The sequence below is a fragment of the Protopterus annectens genome, chromosome 13.part0 (genome assembly GCF_019279795.1).
Source record: "Protopterus annectens isolate FY-2018-M chromosome 13.part0, PAN1.0, whole genome shotgun sequence".
Classification (NCBI taxonomy): domain Eukaryota; kingdom Metazoa; phylum Chordata; order Ceratodontiformes; family Protopteridae; genus Protopterus; species Protopterus annectens.
The window spans coordinates 652,373,821-652,392,063 of NC_056747.1; the positions used below are offsets into that span (position 1 = coordinate 652,373,821).

Genomic DNA, 18,243 nt, shown 5'->3' on the forward strand with positions numbered 1-18,243 from the left:
CAAATTCCCTCAAGCATAAATTAAGTAGTTGTACTCCATCTAAACCTTAAGTGAGAAGGAGCCTTTATCAATACCTACCACGCCCTATGAACCATATCGGCTGCCCAGTTTCAGAGCAAATCGTGCTCCCTCTACCCCCACAGTAACCTGAATAGATAACTTTACCTGCATCCAAAAGCTCCACCCAAATCTAAAACGCCTAATGGAATACTTACCATTAAAATTACCAAAAACCCCATTGCCAGCCAATCCCAGAACCAACCCAACCTCAGCTGTTGTTAATTCCACCCCACCTAGGTTCTACGTCAAGATCCCATTAATGCTAACTAAACACCTGCTACACCAGGCCCCTAATTTACCTCAAGCATACTAGTCGCCACAGCAGTCTAAACCATAGTAACCCTTACTTTGTCTAAATGATCACCTGGGATCATGTAGTTACCGGCAACCTCCCAATCTTCCACTCCAACTATCCAAAATGTCCAACAGCAAAATCAGCTGTCCAATCCACTTCTTTCAGGCCCACCAGCTGAAACAAACTAATTCCCTACCATCTAACCAAAAATTTTTACCTCCATTATAGCAGCATCCATCACCTGGTAAGACCACATCCTTCATACAATCAGCTGATACGACCTCTGTGCTGAACCATCTGTGGCTGCATTGCATAACCATCCAACTGTAGAAAAACCGTTCATGGTACCACCATCTGTAAAGAAAATTAAATGTAAGTCATATGCAACAAAACAGTCTGACACAACATAGCCTCCCTCATCTACCTTCCCAACTCTCAATCAGCTTGACTATACACAACTCACCCCACTGAACTCCCTCCCCCCAGACAGTCCAACCCAAAACCCACTCAACCACCCCCCCAATTTCATCTGGCTTTCAGACACAAAGAATAAGTTTTGTATGTAACCCTCCCTATCCCCCTTTACAAGTGAGAGAGTTAACCGCTGACCTATCAATTTTATCACCCTACAAATATTTAGTGGTTATAGAAAGCACTTTCCTGCCAACCATGGTCCTCCCACTAACATCACCATGACTGTCCTAAAAAAAAAGCCCACGCTGAGCTGACACAGCTCACTGATGAACAGAATCAGCACTGCCAAATCTCCAACCCAGGACCCTGTACACTATAGTCAGAGCAATGTACCACTAGACCATTTGAGCTGAATTCCCCTTTCCCTCGCAAGTAAAGCCTAGAGCAATGAAATGGCCCATAAGTCAAGTCTACTGCTATGACCTGTTACAATAGGCAACAGCTCCATGCTTGTACCCAATGCAGTGACAAAACGCTTTATGAAGAAAGAAAACTGCATGATGTATCATGTATGACAGAGTACTGATGTTGGGAATACTAGGGCCTAACTAAAATAATCACCTCAAGAGGCCAAACCCGTGTGTTCAGACTTAGAAATTAGCAATAAAATATTGAAAACCTGCAACTAGCCCAGCGTTATGTAAAATGCAGGAGTCAGTACTCTGAAAAGTAAAGCCAGAGAGAACACCAAACCTAACACACTGGACAATTCCATACCGTTATTACCCCTAGGAAAACTAATTGTACCCCCTTACACAATATGTAAAACATCAGCCAAGATGAGCTGTACTGCAACCAGCTGCCACTTTTTTTTTTTTTTTTTTAATGTATATCGTTCCCACTGAACTAATGGTAGGACTCGAGACTAGTCCCTGTGCTGTAGCATGCTGCCAGCTGTCAACTGTACTGCTTAAGCCAAGACTAATAGTGATCACCCTCCAAGATTCACCATTGTACACTACTGCAATGCATCCCTCACCCCTATTAATAATCGCAACAAGTGAGTTCTGCTCCCCTTAAAGCTGACATCTTTCATAACGACTTAATGGCATCACATACCTCCCTACCTCCTAAAGCAAGCAATCTGTATGAAGCTATCAGTAGTGGGGCACAGGGGCAACCCCCCACCCCTATTAATAGCAACAAGCGAGTTCTGTTTCCCGTAAACCTGACATCCTTCATACCAACTCCTTCCCTAAAGCATATTAATGGTACCACATACCTCCCTACCTACTAAAGCAAGCAATCTGTATGAAGCCATCAGTAGTGGGGCACAGAGGCCCCAAAGGTATAAAGTGTGAAACTCAAATGACTGTCCCCTGCCTAACACCATACATATGATGCCAAAAAAAGAACAATTTTAGGAGAAATGGACCAAACCATGTTAAAATTCAGGATATTCTGTGAAAATCGCTAGAACCTTTCCGTACACTGACATAGCAATCAGAAAACATCAACCCTGTCAAATCAACACCAAGCACCATTAACTTAATACTAACAGAATAACTTTGCTCATGTGTACACAAACACCGATATACACGCTTACTCCTACAAGTTCACGCCAAAATCTGATTACTTACCCAGCTACACTTGTCTGCACTCTGTAGGCCCCTCCCCACCCTTACCTCATTTCCTCCCAAGCATTCCTCCTTCCATTTAACCCTTTCCATTCCCAAACCCTCTAACTCCCACTAGTATATTTATCTAACCCCCTTCTGATGTCGTCCCAGGACAACTTGGTTTGTTGCCAAACCTCATTTATGGTGCAGGATTTGTAGGCAAAAAAAAAAAAAAATTCCCCAATATGATTTCCAGGTATTAAATATTGGTAACTGAGATTTGTATTATTCTGTAATCTTTTAGCTGATTAGAGTGTTTGCAATACGAATAATACAGCATGTTTAAAATTGTTGCTATCTTTTTTTGTATGTCATAACGTGATTGATTGGCTGAGAGAGCTCACATATCTGGCTACTTTTGTTCATAGAAGCTACTTTTTGAAATATTGTAACATTTGGATGAGTAAACAGAAATAATGGTCATTATCATGCATGTCCTTAAAGCAGTGAATTATGTACTTAACAAAGCAGTGAACTATGTCAGAAATAATGTTCATTATCATGCATGTACTTAAAACAGTGAAATTCCATGGTGGTGCAGTGGTAGCATTGTTGCCTCACAGCAAGAGGTTCTCCCGTTCGATTCTCGGCTGGAGTGCAGGGAGTGCCTTCTGTGTGGAGTCTGCATGTCCTCCCTGCAGTTGGGTGGGCATTCGAAAGACATGTGTAAATGAGCGTGCCTTTGTTGAAGGTTGAACGTCGAGCTGGTACCTCAGCATTCATGAAAATCTACTGCCAATCATTAGCGGACCGGAGTTCCGCTGTGGCGACCCCTACACGAGAAAAGCCGAAAGACAACAACATAAAACAGTGAACTATGTCACTGATATGAAGGTTAAGTAGTTGCAACAAGCAGAACATTTTCACTGAAAAATAGCAGACCTTCCATTTCAAACAAGTTTGACTTGAAAACATGAATACAAAATGTAAAGCAAAGAGAAGTTGAAATGAAGTTATAGGATAGGATGTTTTTGAAGAAGAGGAATTTATTTATGTGACCTAACTCAGGTAAGACATTAAACTGTAGCATAGAGACAGTAGTACAAAAGATTTTTTTTTTGTTAAGAAGACAGCTTCAAACATTAAACCATTAGGTTCATAAAGTTACTAGGCATGCAGTCCAGGAGACCATTAAGGAGACAAACCCAAATTCCCAATTGCCCCAAAGCACTGTCTGGTTAAGTTACTTGCTCAGTGTCACACTGTAGGCAACTGAAGGCTGAAGAAATCAAACTCTGTACCACAGGAAGTAGTTTATCAGTTATTTCCTTAATCCACTGTACTACCTGCAGACTAACACTAGCCTTTTGCAGTAGAGATCAGCTGAACTGGTAGACATCTAAGAGTTCTTCCAGAATCCTTGCATATTTGAGTGATAGTAGTTAAGGTGTTAATGCCAAAAGAAAGAAAAGCATTTAACAGTATATAAAAAGGAAAATGTTGATCAGTGCAGCAGCTAACTCCACACTCAACTTGTGATCCCTTAGATGGTTATTTTAGTTGAAAAAAAAAAAGATCAAGGCGATTTCATTTTATCAGAAAAACAGGATTATATCGAACAGTATGCCTTTAACTTCTAATAGTATTGCAGAGACAGAGCTAAGGACACTGTGAATCCTGCCCCCCACTCTTCTGGACAAAGGAGTGCCAAGGATTTAAGACCTTTAATTTAATTTAATTGGTTAGAAATCTTTGGGACTTTGCCATTTGAGCAGTATGCTTAAACTTGTATATGCTAAATAGGGCATTGCTTTCGCTGATGGGTCTGATAAGTGAAGAGTACAATGGTAGGATGATCTCTTTGGATCTTGGAGATATTCTCTAGGAAACTAACTTTGGCATATCAAAGGATTTCCTGACTATGGTAGAAACATGATTGGATAAGAGACAGAGCAGGAGAGAGGGAGGGGGCAGGAATTTGAAAGAATATTTTTATAAAAATGTTAAAATACAAACAGCAAATGTGAAAAGTATGTTTCAGTGTATGAGTTGTGATTTTTGTAATTGTATTATAGTACATGATAAAGTATAGATAACAAGAAATTATTAAATACTGACTGCAAGATAAGTATGACTGCAAATCAAAATATGTAGTGTATGTAGTTTTAGTTTTATGTGGGCTGTGTTCAGCTTTTTATATTGGGAGAACTACAAGGGAATTTCATAAAAGAATTTATGAGCATTTAAGAACTGTTGAAAAAACAGATATGAGTAATGCTCTAGTAAAACATGCATGTCAGAAGCATTTGAATAGCTTGACAAAAGTGAATTCTAAATTATCTGTGATTGATCAAGTATGTAATTATGAATGCAGAGGGAAGTGGAAGATGAACGGGACTGGAAAGAGTACGGGTGGCAAATTAGATTAAATGCATGTGCTTTTCCTGGAATGAATGATAGAGAGAATTTTAAGATTGTATTGAAAAAAATAAGGTTAATTCATTAATATATTTTTTAATGAGTCATGTGACTTTAACAAACTATTTAATGATTGTTTGAATGGTTACAACTTGGTCTGATGAAGTTCTCATTAGAGAATGAAAGTGCTTACCTGTTGTTTTTAAATCTTATTACAATGTCGTATTTTATGTATTGTGATCCTTTTTATTGTTTTTTCTTCTACTTTTATGTTACTTTATAACAACTTTATAAGCCATGATATTAATGACATATAGGTAATGGTCGTACATTTTATAGATAACATTTTGAGTATTTCATGAAATTATCAAAAGGAGAGTGACACATTTAGTGACAAAATTAACAGTGCTTTGAAGAAGCTTGTGATTTAACAGGACTCCTGATTAATAAAACTACAATGGTAAGGCCTTCTATTCTTAATATATCAGGTATACATTTCTTGTGTCATTATTATACTTCTGGAGATTAACAATTTTTATTCCAGCAGACCAAATAAATGAATACAGCTACTATTAAACTTACATGACTTAATAATGACTTGCATATTTTTCACAAAAAAATATTACTGTTTGTGTGGGGCCACAGTGCCATTGAATTATTTATATTTTTCTGTCCAGCACTTTTTCCTCTGGACAAGAACAAAAGCATCATTTTATATTTATATAATCCTCCTATCATATTTACTTGCTTCATATTTATGCATATGTTTAACACTTTGAATTCCTTTTTTCTTTGTAATATAAAAAAAATTTATGTGAAGGTAGTGAAACAGAAAGTGATTATTCTGTATAATCATTATAATTTAAAATTCATACTAAAATAGGTAGAATATATAATAAATTAAGGCTACCTGTTCCAGATTTTCCAAAAGGTAAGAAGTTATTTTCTTTAGTGTAAACATTTTGGTCAGACATCGAGGTAGAAGGCACTCATCAGGTAGTATTTTTGTGTCACATCAAGAGGTTGTTTTGTTCAGTTCTTGGCTGGTGTGCCTCCTAGGTGGAGTCTGCATGTCCTCCCAGTTTTTGCATTGGTTTTCTCCTGGTGATTATGTAGTGGGGGATTGGGGTCTCTATCCTGGCCATAGGTGTGAGTGCTTGTATGCATATATTGTATGGAATAACAACTGCAGCAGGGCTAGCCAGCTTGTTATGTGGGCATTGACTGTAGATAATGGCCACTGTTGATGTGACATCACAATCCCATGTGCAGAAGTCGGAAAGAAAGGGTTGTGGATTTATTGATGCAGGTAGAATATTAGTGGCCTTTGTCACAGATTTTGTTTTCAGTGTTTTTGGTTCAAAGATGAATTTGTAAAGCTGTAACTCTAACACATCGATGATCTTAGGATGATTAAGTCAGGTAAAATCTCCTTACAATGCTAGTCTGTGAAAGTTATTGAATTGGTTAGCTTCTGTTTATGACTGCATTTTCAGTGTGGGTTTTGAGCCCATAGATATTGACGAGAAAAATATGTTCAATTATTAAAAGTGAAGCAGCTTATGCAAATAGCAATGGACTGGCATCTGTATGGCTTCTGAACTAGGTGTCACCAAATGGTTCAACATTTTATGGAAATATATTTCATTGGAAGTCTGGTCAAAATAATTCAGAAATACTTGTCTGCATTCTCTCATTTTAACACAGATTTGTGGAGTACATTCTACTCACAATGGATTGCGTTGTGAAATATGTGAATATATATTCCTGTCTAGTGTTTTGGAACTGTTACTACTTCCTGCATATGTAAATTATTGTTGGTGGCCCAACACTAACATTTTTATATGAAAAATGTGTATGAATAGTTAATGTACTCACTTAGCATTATATATTATTGGATACCTTTATTCAATTAGAAAACATAGTTGTATACTCACTTGAATATCATAAATTGATTTACTTAACGTCCTTTACTATGTAAAGGTTTAATTGGAACATTGGAGGTCTTCTTCTTAGCCTATGTTTGCAAGAAAAAATGTTATAAGTATGCATTATGAGGTGTAATATATTAATATGCTGCTTAATCAAGTGACACTATGTTTGTGTGTTATTTTCTTTCTAGAAGATTGGATATTATTTTCAGAAATATGCACTTGTTTCTCTTTTTTTCTTTCCTTCTGTTCTTTTTATTTCCTTTTTTATTGGGTTTGATTGTCTTTTTCTTTGAATATTGATTTATAATGTTATGCATAATTGTGAAGTATGTATTTTACTAAACTTCACTTTAAAAAGAGCAGTAATTTGGTATTGATATTATTCAGAGTTGAAAATACACTTTTTATTTATTAAAATATCACTATTTTGCCATATTTGCTCCATATGCAGAGTAGTGTTAGCAGAGTAAATGGAAATATGACATGTCTAAATATTTGCAATCAGGGAAAAACTGAATTCCACAGATGCACAGAGCTCACCTATCAGTGAAATGAGATATTCTTTTTTTTTCAGTTTGATTTTGTAAAACTGGTGGATGGAAAGCAATTAATTAAGCAGGAAACCAAAACTCCTGAAGATTCCAATCATATTCCAAGGAGCCTGATCCTAACATCCCTACAGGAGACTGGTTTCATTGAGTTTATGGATCCTGGTACTTGGCACCTTGCATTTTATAATGATGGGAAAAAGGTGGAACAGATATATGTGCTTACTAGTTCGATTGGTAAGTCTCTAAATCCAGCATGTTTATTTTTTCTTTTCCTAAGTTTAAATGCTATACTAGAATCACATTTAGCAGTAATATATCAACTCAAGTACTGTCTGTTCGCACATTATGTACCAATTTAAATGAAGATTTAAAGTATGATTTTATAGCAACAGATCAGGATAAATGCTGTTTCATTACACATAATGCACTAGCATTCCTGACATATTATGATCTTTCAGCCATTTTGGGTTGCCTGACTTTTGCATGCTCCAGAATAATAACCACAATACACTACTTTTGGCTCTGGAATACACATCCCAGTCTACACTACAACAGGTCGTACACCCTCTCTGTAGTGGTGTCTTTTTCAGTGAGGAAGAGTAGTGTCAAACTACAAGCTGATGTCTAATGTAGACCCATGTCACTGCAGTCCAAGTGAACTGAGGAACAAGTGCCACGGACAAACATTTAAAAAAGCTCTTGTTACATGGTATAACATTAAGACAGTAAATAAACTTGTTCAATGGCAAAATGTTTAGTTTTTGTTGTGGCCATCCCTATTGTATTTATTTTGATATTACCTAGGACAAGGAGAACAAGCTTATTGATGGGGAGGGCTCAAACTGTGTGCTTTATGAAGCTCTATGAAAAATGTGAAATTAATTCATAATGTCTGGGTCTTACCACTCTTACAAGTCCCTGAATTTATTCCTGCCTGGCATAAAATAACTGCCACTGCAATTAAGTAATTTCTACCAGCAGTCTTTTTAAGTAACTTGCCAGTTCTGACAGATCAAACTGTCATTCATAACTGATTAATTAAAAAAAAGATGGCTGTACCTTGGTTGTACAAAAAAAAAAAAAAAAAAAAGACGAAGAAGCCTGTAAAGCTAACCACATCTGCCACTATATTCCACAAATGATATACAGTTCACAATAAACCCAGTTTAGTGCTGAACTTCAGATTAATTCATGATTTCTAGTTTAGAAATCATCAGCTTGTGCTATGCCTTCATAGAACTGTTTCACTGGGTTCTGGATCTGTGTAACTACCACATTATTGCAATTAGTTTTTAATTAGCTTCTGAAACAAATATGCTAATATGGACTTTTTTTTAGAATAATTCATTTGGGACAAAGATAGATGTTATTACTCCAGAGACTTGATAAATGACTGGATGACTCTCTAAATAATTTTTACAGTTTCACACTTATTTCACTTACAGTTTTATCATTTCCAGAGGTATTTTAAATTAAGATATTTTTTATTATTAAATAATTGAAAAAGTGGTTTTCAATTTGGTGCACAGCACTAATAGGAGTCATTTTAATGAAATGAACTAATAGCAGAGTGCACTAGTATGTTAAATGCATCCATTCGTATTAATATCTCTGATGAGATGGAAGTGTTAGCCTAAAATAAAACTCTGAAAGACTCGAGTATTTTATACTTCCAAGCTTGTCTTAGGTGCAAGCTGATAGATTTAATTTTACCTTAATTTACCAATCTTTCAGAAATTCACTAGGGTTTGTCAAAGATGATAAAGATGAGAGTACATGTAAAATGATCCCCTACTACAGACCGGGAGCATATATTTTAAAACTTAGATGCCATTTATGTTAACTGTGTTATTTATATTGAATAAATTATTGAGCAACTCCATAAGAATTGGAATTAATGGATCTGCTATATCTGCTCCTGTTTCACCTGGTTGAGATTGCAGCTGGATGAAAAATGGTTAAAAATATTTAAAGCATAAACCCACCGAAAAACTTACTCAATTAGTTTTTGGACCCCTAATAAAGATGACCAACAGCCATTTAGTAGTGTATGCTAATTCAATGGTTACATAATAGCAATGCAATACAAAGGCCGCACACATTGCCTTCCTGCCAGTCTGCTAATAGAAGCTCCACTGATACTAATATGCTATAACAAGCATTGATCATTGAGATGAATGTAAGTGAGTTTATAATGATGAGTTAAAACCCATCCATGTATGACTAACTTAGTAGAATAAGAGGAATATGTACATGCAGCGATGTCTTGTGTTTTGAGCAGATATACATTGTGACCATGGGTCAGAGATGACCCTATGAAAAATTAAGCTCTTTCTGTCTTATCTGTCTATGTAGGTTCATATGTAATACTAGGTTAGCTGCCCTTGTGGGCCATTTTAAGCCTAGCCATTTTCCCTTTTTGTGCTCAAAATAAACTATCCCATTTGGCTACAGATTGGCCTTACTCTCACCCTATGGTCAATAATTGTATATTACCCCTAATGAGAATACATGGGATCATACAGTAGATAATGTGAGGGGACCCATGTATAGGATAAAGCATTTAGGAGCTGCCTCTGTCCATTAGCAGTACAGTGGCAGTCCCAGGATGCATTTTCTGTTCCCATCCATAAATCTAAGCTGCACGGACAATGTTTTATGTGGATCGGGAGTCTGTCCCATTGCAGTGGTGTCCTCTGCAAAATATACCTGTCCCTTCAAACCATTCTGTTGCTGCTGCAGAAGAGGTTTAGATCAATAGACTGAATATTTCTGATGCCATTTGATTTGCTGATGTACAGAAAATCCATCAGTAATAGGTTGAAGGATGCCTTGCATGGTAGGCATAGGCCAGTTCTTACCATTCTGTAGGATACCAAGTGAAATGAAAGGTTCTTTTTGTTGGACCATGTAGGACGTGTTGTTTAGACCCTAAATCCCTTTAGTAAGGCATCTCTGTGGAGATTCCAGTTGTTGCTTGTATTTTGACAGATACATGCCATAGGGGGCATTATATTCAGTGATTGGCCTAACGACAGCTGAGTTAAGGAAGACAATGGCAATCCCTTTGTTTAAAAGCTGTGAAATATAGAAAGAGTTAGTTACAAGAATAGATGTATGTTGGTAGAAAGTTAGGTCACTGCTCACATAGGTTCCCAAATTCTGAACAACTGGGTGAATTCTTAGGGACATATTTTCAATGTGGCTGTTTCCTGGGGTAGATGACTTCCTAAAGGATATAATAATGGATTTTTGCCATTTAGTTTCAGACCATAATTTTGACACCAGTTGTTTATTTGAGACAAAGCTTTCTGCAGGTTGGATAACTAATTTGGGGATTCAGTGACTGTGACTGCTCCTAGCTTGCAGTCATCTGAAAACTTAGCCAGACTTCTTTGGTTCTTTTATTTCAGAAGAGTAGATGCCAACAGGAGAGATCCCAGTACAGAACCTTGGGGGACTGCATTAGTGACTGGTCTCTTTATTGGGAGGTAACATCCTTAATTTTGATCATCTCTGTCATATCTGTAAGCCAGTTGGTAATCCATTGGGTTACACAGGGGTTTATTAACAGTTTATTTAGCCTTTATACTATGTCTGAGTGAGGAATTGTGTCAACAGCTTTGGCCAAGTCAAGGTTTGCCTTCATCCTTGTTTTGGTGACTTTTTTACAAAAAAAAATCCTTCAGGTTGCTTGACCTTCCCTTGACAATTCCAAATTGAGACGGGTCTAAGGATTGGAGGTTCCCTATGTCCTGATTAATTCCATGATAAGTCATTCCATGGCTATGCACACGAGGCTGGTCAGACTTATAGGTCTGTAATTGCCTGGGTCTCTGGAAGATCCTCCCTTATGCATGGGATTGACTGTAGCTGTTCACCATTTGCTTGGTCCAAAACCTGTATGGAGGCAGAGACTGAACAGTGTTGTGAGGGGTATGGCTAAATATTGCCTCATGCTATTTAAGATGCAATCAGGGATATTGTCAGGACCCTTTTTTGCAGTCTTTTTAACTTTTGATAGCACTTTAAGAACTCGGTTTTGTGTGATAGCTGGAGATGAGCCAGTTTCAGGTATATCTTGAGGGACAGATGGAGGGGCTGGAGCGGTGAAGTTAGAGTTAAATTTATCAGCCAGTAGGTTTGCTATATCTTCAGCCAGAGGCTAGGTAACATTGTTCACAGTCATCTCAGTGCATTGCTGCATTGTACTTATGAGATAACAACCAACCAAAAAATGCCTTATGATTGTCTTTGGTTTTGGTAGCTATTTTAACATCAAACTTGGCTTTGGTAGATTTTATTAAGCTCTTGAGTTCTTTGCTTATTTCAGTGACAAGTGATCTAACATTCTGAGAATTACTCTTCTTACTTTTGGTCAAAATTGTTTTCCTTTTATTATAAAACTTGTTGATATTATGGTTCCACCATGTGGGTTTGTTTCTGGGGGGTTTCCCTGAACATATTCATATTGGGTAGAGCTGCATCTATGCAGCTGTTTATATACGGTGGATGGGTATACATTTCTTTGTATTCAGTGGAGTTAACTGGGTTTGGTGATGATTTGAAGTTTGCCAATGTATCACTTAGGAATAGATAGTATGTCTTTAAAAAATTTCTAAAGGTGCCTTGGGTGGAATGGATCTCTGGTTTCAATTTTATTTTGAAGGAGACTGCTTTATGGTCAGACCTAAAAAGTGACGAAGATTCACAAAGGATGGTACAAAATGCTCCCATATTAGTAAGGACAAGATCTGAGATGTTTCTCCCCCTAGTGGTTACTTTGAATAATTGTCCCAGGGCATGTATATTGACAAAGAACAGGAGTCTCTGTACTTGTGCACTAGTGGTGGTGTAGGTTTCCCAATCTGTAGCTGGATAGTTTAGGTCACCCAGAAAAATGGTAGTGTGTTTAATACTGAGTGATTCCAGTTCCTGTAGATAAAAAAGGTACTATGGGGATGGACAATGTCTTTGCCAATAATTGAGCCCCTAGAGGGGACAGATGCAGGCCATGTCACGTAAAGCAGCATGGTCTGTTGATTATGTCCTCCTAGGCTGAGATATATTGGACCCCTTTGAATGACACTATAAACTAAGCCAATTATTGATAAGATACTACACAAACCATCAGGCCAGTTGAGTATAGTACGTTGAAATTATCAAAAACACTTTTATTAAAACAAGAAAAGCACAATTATATTCTCTAGCGCCTCAGCCACCAAAAGCCTTTCCTAAAGGTCTTAATAGGGAGTGTAACTGGAAATGTTTTTATGAGTTAACTTTAAGGTTTTAAGCATCTTAATTGTGTAATTAATTGATGGGTGTGCTGTGATGTATATAAGGAATTCAACAGAAAACAAAAGTATATTCTATAAAGGCTTATGGTAGCTGAGGTGCTAGAGAATCTAATTCTGCTGTTCTTGTTTTAATAAAAGTGTTTGTGAAAATTTCAACATACTATACTCAACTGGCCTTGTGGTTGTGTAGTATCTTATCATTTCTACAACTGCTTGTGGTTTTCATAAGCCAATCATTGAAGTCAGTTATTTTTTGCTCATATCGCAGCGTCATCCTTGGAGAGGGTAGAATGCTGCTCAGTGCTAGGCTCATACTTGGCTTGGAGACACAGTCTGAGAGCTCCATCATGTCTCTCTTCGTATAATCAATATATCTTTCTATCTGTCTTCCTATTATCTGTTTATTAATTGTCAGCTGGTTTAGTCCCACTAAGTTTCTGTATTATATTCAGAGGTGACCAAAGTGTTATTCATACTGATTAGGAGAAATTTAGCCAAGGTGTCAGAGAAATGTCCTTACTCCTGATTGTAACTAGGGAAATGCCCCAATATAGAGGCTTAGACAGACAGCAGTGAACACATTTTTAAAAATGGAGAAATATGGTAAAGACGACTTGCACAATGACAGTTTATTAAATAAGATGAAGAGTTTTGACAAACAAAATGGAAAAGGGTTGACTCGTTTCAGGAAGAATGTCGATTGAAAGGCATTTTTCCCTTTGGGAAGTAAACTGCACATCATTATTTTTGGATGTGTGACAGACAAATCAGGAAGTACGACTGAACATAGTGACAGCACCCCAACTGTAGCTAGCAAGGGAGATGGGAGCTTATGGGAAACTGTTGAGACATCAAAAACTTACAAAGCACAGCTATTTCTTTGTAACCTTCTGGAAAGAATAATACAGATTATGTTACAATGAAATGGCATTAGAGAAATATACTTGATAAAAATGATAACATTTTGCTAAGTATGGTCTTTACAACTCCTCAAATAAATTCTTTAATATATTTAGAAATGGAAACTTTTGCTGATTTGGTGTCAAGATGATAGACATCTTATGTATTATAGGACTTAAATAAGCAAAAAGAAAAAAAAAACTTTTTTGCAGCTCAGAAAAGAACAAAATTGTCAACAATCAAAGCACAAATGTGAAATTTATGAAATACAAAATATTTTAAAAAGCTAAAGGGGAATATGGACTAGAGATGGGAGAATGGGTCAATTTACAAATTAAAGATAATCAACTTAATTTGAATAAAATTATTTCAAGATGTAGCTGTTGATGACTTTTTTTTACCATAAATACTTAGTGACATAACATGCCAAACATGCCTGTCTTATGCCTTAGTATCTTGGCTGCTACCTCCCCTCACACACACATTGTTTACATTTTTTTTGTTTTGTTTTGTTACTGAAACCTGAACACTGTAGCATTCTGTTTGCATATACTATAGCAGCCTCTTTTTTTTCCTCACTTGAATAACTGAGTGGGTGAGGCACTAGTTTGTGTTACCATCTTAGGGCACTGGTTGAGTGAGCTACACTTCTGACAGAATTGCAGGAATCCATAGAGGTTAGTGAGACAGAGCAGGAGAAGAGAGAATAGAACAAAATGAGATTCATGCAAGCAGAAGAAAGAAAGAAAAGGAGTTTAGAAATGTCACCCCACATATTGTAGAACTTGTTGAGTTTAAAAACAAATCTGAAGTTTTGAAAATGGGAAGAAGAACAGAGTGTAGCATAAAAGAGAAGTAGAAAGGATGTATTGGAAAATGACTAAGGCAATGAAAGAGAAACCATAGACTACAACTGATTACATAAACAACTGGAAGAAAAAAAATGGATAATGTAAAAATCACATCCTTAAATATGAACGGTATAAACTTGTCTCTCAAGTGACTGATATAATGATTTGCGTAGAGAAGGGACTGCTTGCCACAGTTACATCAGCTTACATTTATTTTCAAATACTGTAGTGCCAGTTCAAGTTCTGCTATGATCTTAATACGTGTTAACAAAAAAAAAAAAAAAAAACTCTTGTCTGCTTCTTCACCTTTCTGGCCATCTTAATTCTATGAGTCACACCTGCCAATCATACCTATCCGATGTTTTAGTATCTTGACTGCCACCTCCCCTCCATGCACTGTCATCCTACATGTTTCCAAAATTCTTACAACCCTGTTATCTCTTCCAGTAAAACAAGATAAACAGTGCACTTATTTCTGATGAGTAGAATAACGTAGCATCCTTCATAGATTAAGTTACTACTTCAAGTACATTTGAGCTTGAACTGTGTATATTCAGTACATAAGAATTTGACTGCAGACATTGATGTATAGTTTTCTGTTGATAATGACCGACATTCTGCCGTATGTTATTAAATACAAATGGTATTACCTATCCTAACGTACTTCGTGACTCCTCACTTTATCTATTGTCCCTTTAAGATTAAACTGTACAACTACCTGGGTGTTGTTTCTGTACTGGTTTCCTAACTTATCTATTTGTATATTGCAAATGGTAAGCTCTGCATTGAACTTCCTGTCCCCATCTATCCCCGTACCATGTCCTTTTTGACTTACCTTATCCCCAGGTAAATAATATTTCTCTTCATGCTACTTATCCTTATTGTTGTTATTTAGATATTTCTCTGTACCCTCTCCCAGCTGTGACGTTTTTGGTAACTGAAGACGTTCACCAGTCTCTGTATACCATTCATTTGCTACTACTAGGGTGGTATTTGGAGTATAACTTGGGATGACCAGTATTAATGTATATTTGTTGATCTGGTGAGTTCTTTTTCAGTTTGCACCTTTATGCTGAATTTTAATTAATATTCAGCTGCTTCCTTGTTCCCTTCTACCTTCCTTGCATCGTGTGCTATACTATTTTTTTCACTAATCAGCCTTGCATAGGTTGCTTACTGATTCTTATCTTCTGTAAAGTCTATCTCATTTACACAGTAAAGCCACTCATATTTTGATTTTAATTTCATTAGAAATGTAGATATACAAACGCTGTAACACATCTGTGCACAGATTTATAAAAAATAATGATATAACAGCAGCTGGGATGTGTAAGGTCTTTTGCTTCTGCATAGATCCCTCTTTACGTAGGTGCCCTACATTTGTGAGCTGTTGAGTTGTATTAGTTCTTATAAGCTCTTGGGTAAGCCTCTTCCAAATGTTAGTTCTTGCAGTACCAACAATGTTCCAAGAAATTTAGGTGACACTCCTTAAGTGCATTAAATGGAAGACCACTATTTAATTACATAATTAAAAAACATGATACGATAACAAAAATGAAATATAACATGTTTCAGGACAATGTAAGATAACCTTGATTCTCTGATTTAACTGCACAAAAATGTTATAGCATGAGAATACATGTTTATGTGTATCACTGTTGCAAAACAAAACATTTTATCACAGAAAAATAATTTCTATGAAATGCAACCTTGTTAATAAGTGAGAAATGTCGATTCACACTGTGTTTTAAGTAAAGCATTCCATAATCTGTACATTTAATAATTAAGCTGAAAGCAAGTTGTCAGTACAACTGACTGCTCAAAATGATTTATCATTAACCGGAGGAAGTGAATTAAGGAAAAAAATCCACATATAGCAAATCTGTTTAGCACAGAAAGCACTGTAACCTTCATACAAGGGCATCTCATTCCAAGGAATTATGCATATCAGGGTGACAAAAATATGAGTGAGTCAGTCACATGGGATGCAAACACTGACAAAATCCAGAATGTAGATCTGGATTGCAAAATTAAAACATAGTTTTCAGATCAGCTGTGGAATTATGCTTACAGGAATACTCTGCAAAGAGACAGAATGCTGATTTTGCAGCATTTAAAAAAGTCTGGTATGCCCTCCAAAAGTGTCACAAGTGTTGTGGATAAGACTCAGACGATCACTGATTTCATTCATCCATTCAGTCATTTATGTGTTTGTTTCTGAGAGTCCAACAAGCTCCAGTTACAAAAATTCCTCCTGTTTAGGTAATGTCTATTAGTATTTTATCTAGTTAAATGACATTTTCCATCTACGAGCTGTATCATTCTTGTGTAGAAAAGATTGAAACGGAACATTCAAATTTATACTTGTCAGATGAAGCTTTCCTGCATTCTTGAGACCAATTTCTGTGTTTGCTAACTGTTTTTGTAATTCTTAGATGCTTGTCATTCAGTAGTGTTAATCCAGCGTCCTGTACTAACTACTATGGACATAGTATGCCTGATTAGGTTTAGATACCAGTCAGTGAGTTTTGATTATTCTGTGCCTGTGTCAGTAGCTGAATGTGACAGGTGTGACACGGTCTGCTCTCGAGATACCCAAGGGACAGACATTATGTCACTAGCGTACAAGTGCTAAGCCCTGCAGCACAGCTACCAAACGTATAATGCAAATATTGTTCTCACTTTTTTTAATCCTCTATTTTGATTCTAATGAAGGGTAGGAAGGAAAAGGAACTAAATCTGTTTAAATCAGTAGTTTGCTTGTGCTTAGGATGGCTCGGAGCCTTACCGTGCATTTTTGTTTCCATATAAAAGCCTAACAGCAGCTCTTTGTTTCATTTCTTTTGCATACTATATCACTTTCTTTAAAACACCTCTAGGTCTCCCATTGAGGGAAATGCACTATGACTGATGGCATCCTCAAAGTCACACGTTAGACAAATCATCATGGAAACAGAAGTACTGTGGAATAATTCAACTTTAATACTAGATGCAATGAATTGTGTGCCACTGTGAATTGTTTTGCATGATGAAGAGTATGTAGAGTATTTCTGCAGAATGATATGAATAAATATATATGGCTTATCTATAATGTTTACCTGCCACATTTCATTCTGTGTTATTTTCTTTTTAAATTAATCTAAGGACTGGCTGCTTCTCTCAGTATAATTTAAGTCTTTAATGAAATAAGTGTAAAAGCAGTACTTAAACTGAATAAAGTAGAAAGAGAATTATGAAGTGGGCAGTTTTTTTATTTAATTCTATTTTGCATATCTCAGTAGAGGCAGATTAAGAAGCAAGTATGCATCTATTACTGCTGAATGTGTAAGTGAAGCTCAGTTTGAATGTGTGAGTGAAGCTGTCGCTGAATGTGTGAGTGAAGCTGTCGCTGAATGTGTGAGTGAAGCTAAGGCTGAATGTGTGGGTGAAGCTGCTGATGAATGTGTGAGTGAAGCTAAGGCTGAATGTGTGATTGAAGCTGCTGGTGAATGTGGGAGTGAGGCTACAGCTGAATGTGTGAGTGAAACTACAGCTGAATGTGTGTAAGTGAAGCTAAGGTGAAATTAAGAAATGTTAAGTAGGTGTTGCAAAGACAACTTTGTACATACCTCTCAACTGTACAGATGTTCGCAAAATGTCCAGATTTTTGCCTGATATTTTTGGTCCGTTTTTCATAAAATTGTGGCTTTTTGGCAAGTTAGTGGCAAATCATTAGATTGAAGTTAGAAAATAATGACAGACTTCCGCAAATTCATGCTAATGCAAAACCTGTTATTCTATCAACTTTCTCAGTTTGTAAGAATATCTGTAGCAATATTTAAAAATTGTTCCTATTTGTACCACTTTTTTATGGCTTTGTCCAGATTTCTTACTCTTAAGAGGCTGAGAGGTATGTATAGCA

At 36.6% G+C, this 18,243-nt stretch overlaps 1 protein-coding gene across 3 annotated transcripts in view; it reads left to right on the forward strand.

Moving 5' to 3' along the window:
- The window catches only part of TENM1 (teneurin transmembrane protein 1), a 3,721,864-nt gene that overhangs the window by 2,174,128 nt on the left and 1,529,493 nt on the right, over window positions 1–18,243 (forward strand). For all 3 annotated transcript variants that reach the window (XM_044054336.1, XM_044054337.1, XM_044054338.1), the window contains one exon: window positions 7,315–7,525. In XM_044054336.1, the coding sequence (XP_043910271.1) occupies window positions 7,315–7,525 (211 nt within the window). The remainder of the gene's footprint in view (window positions 1–7,314; window positions 7,526–18,243) is intronic.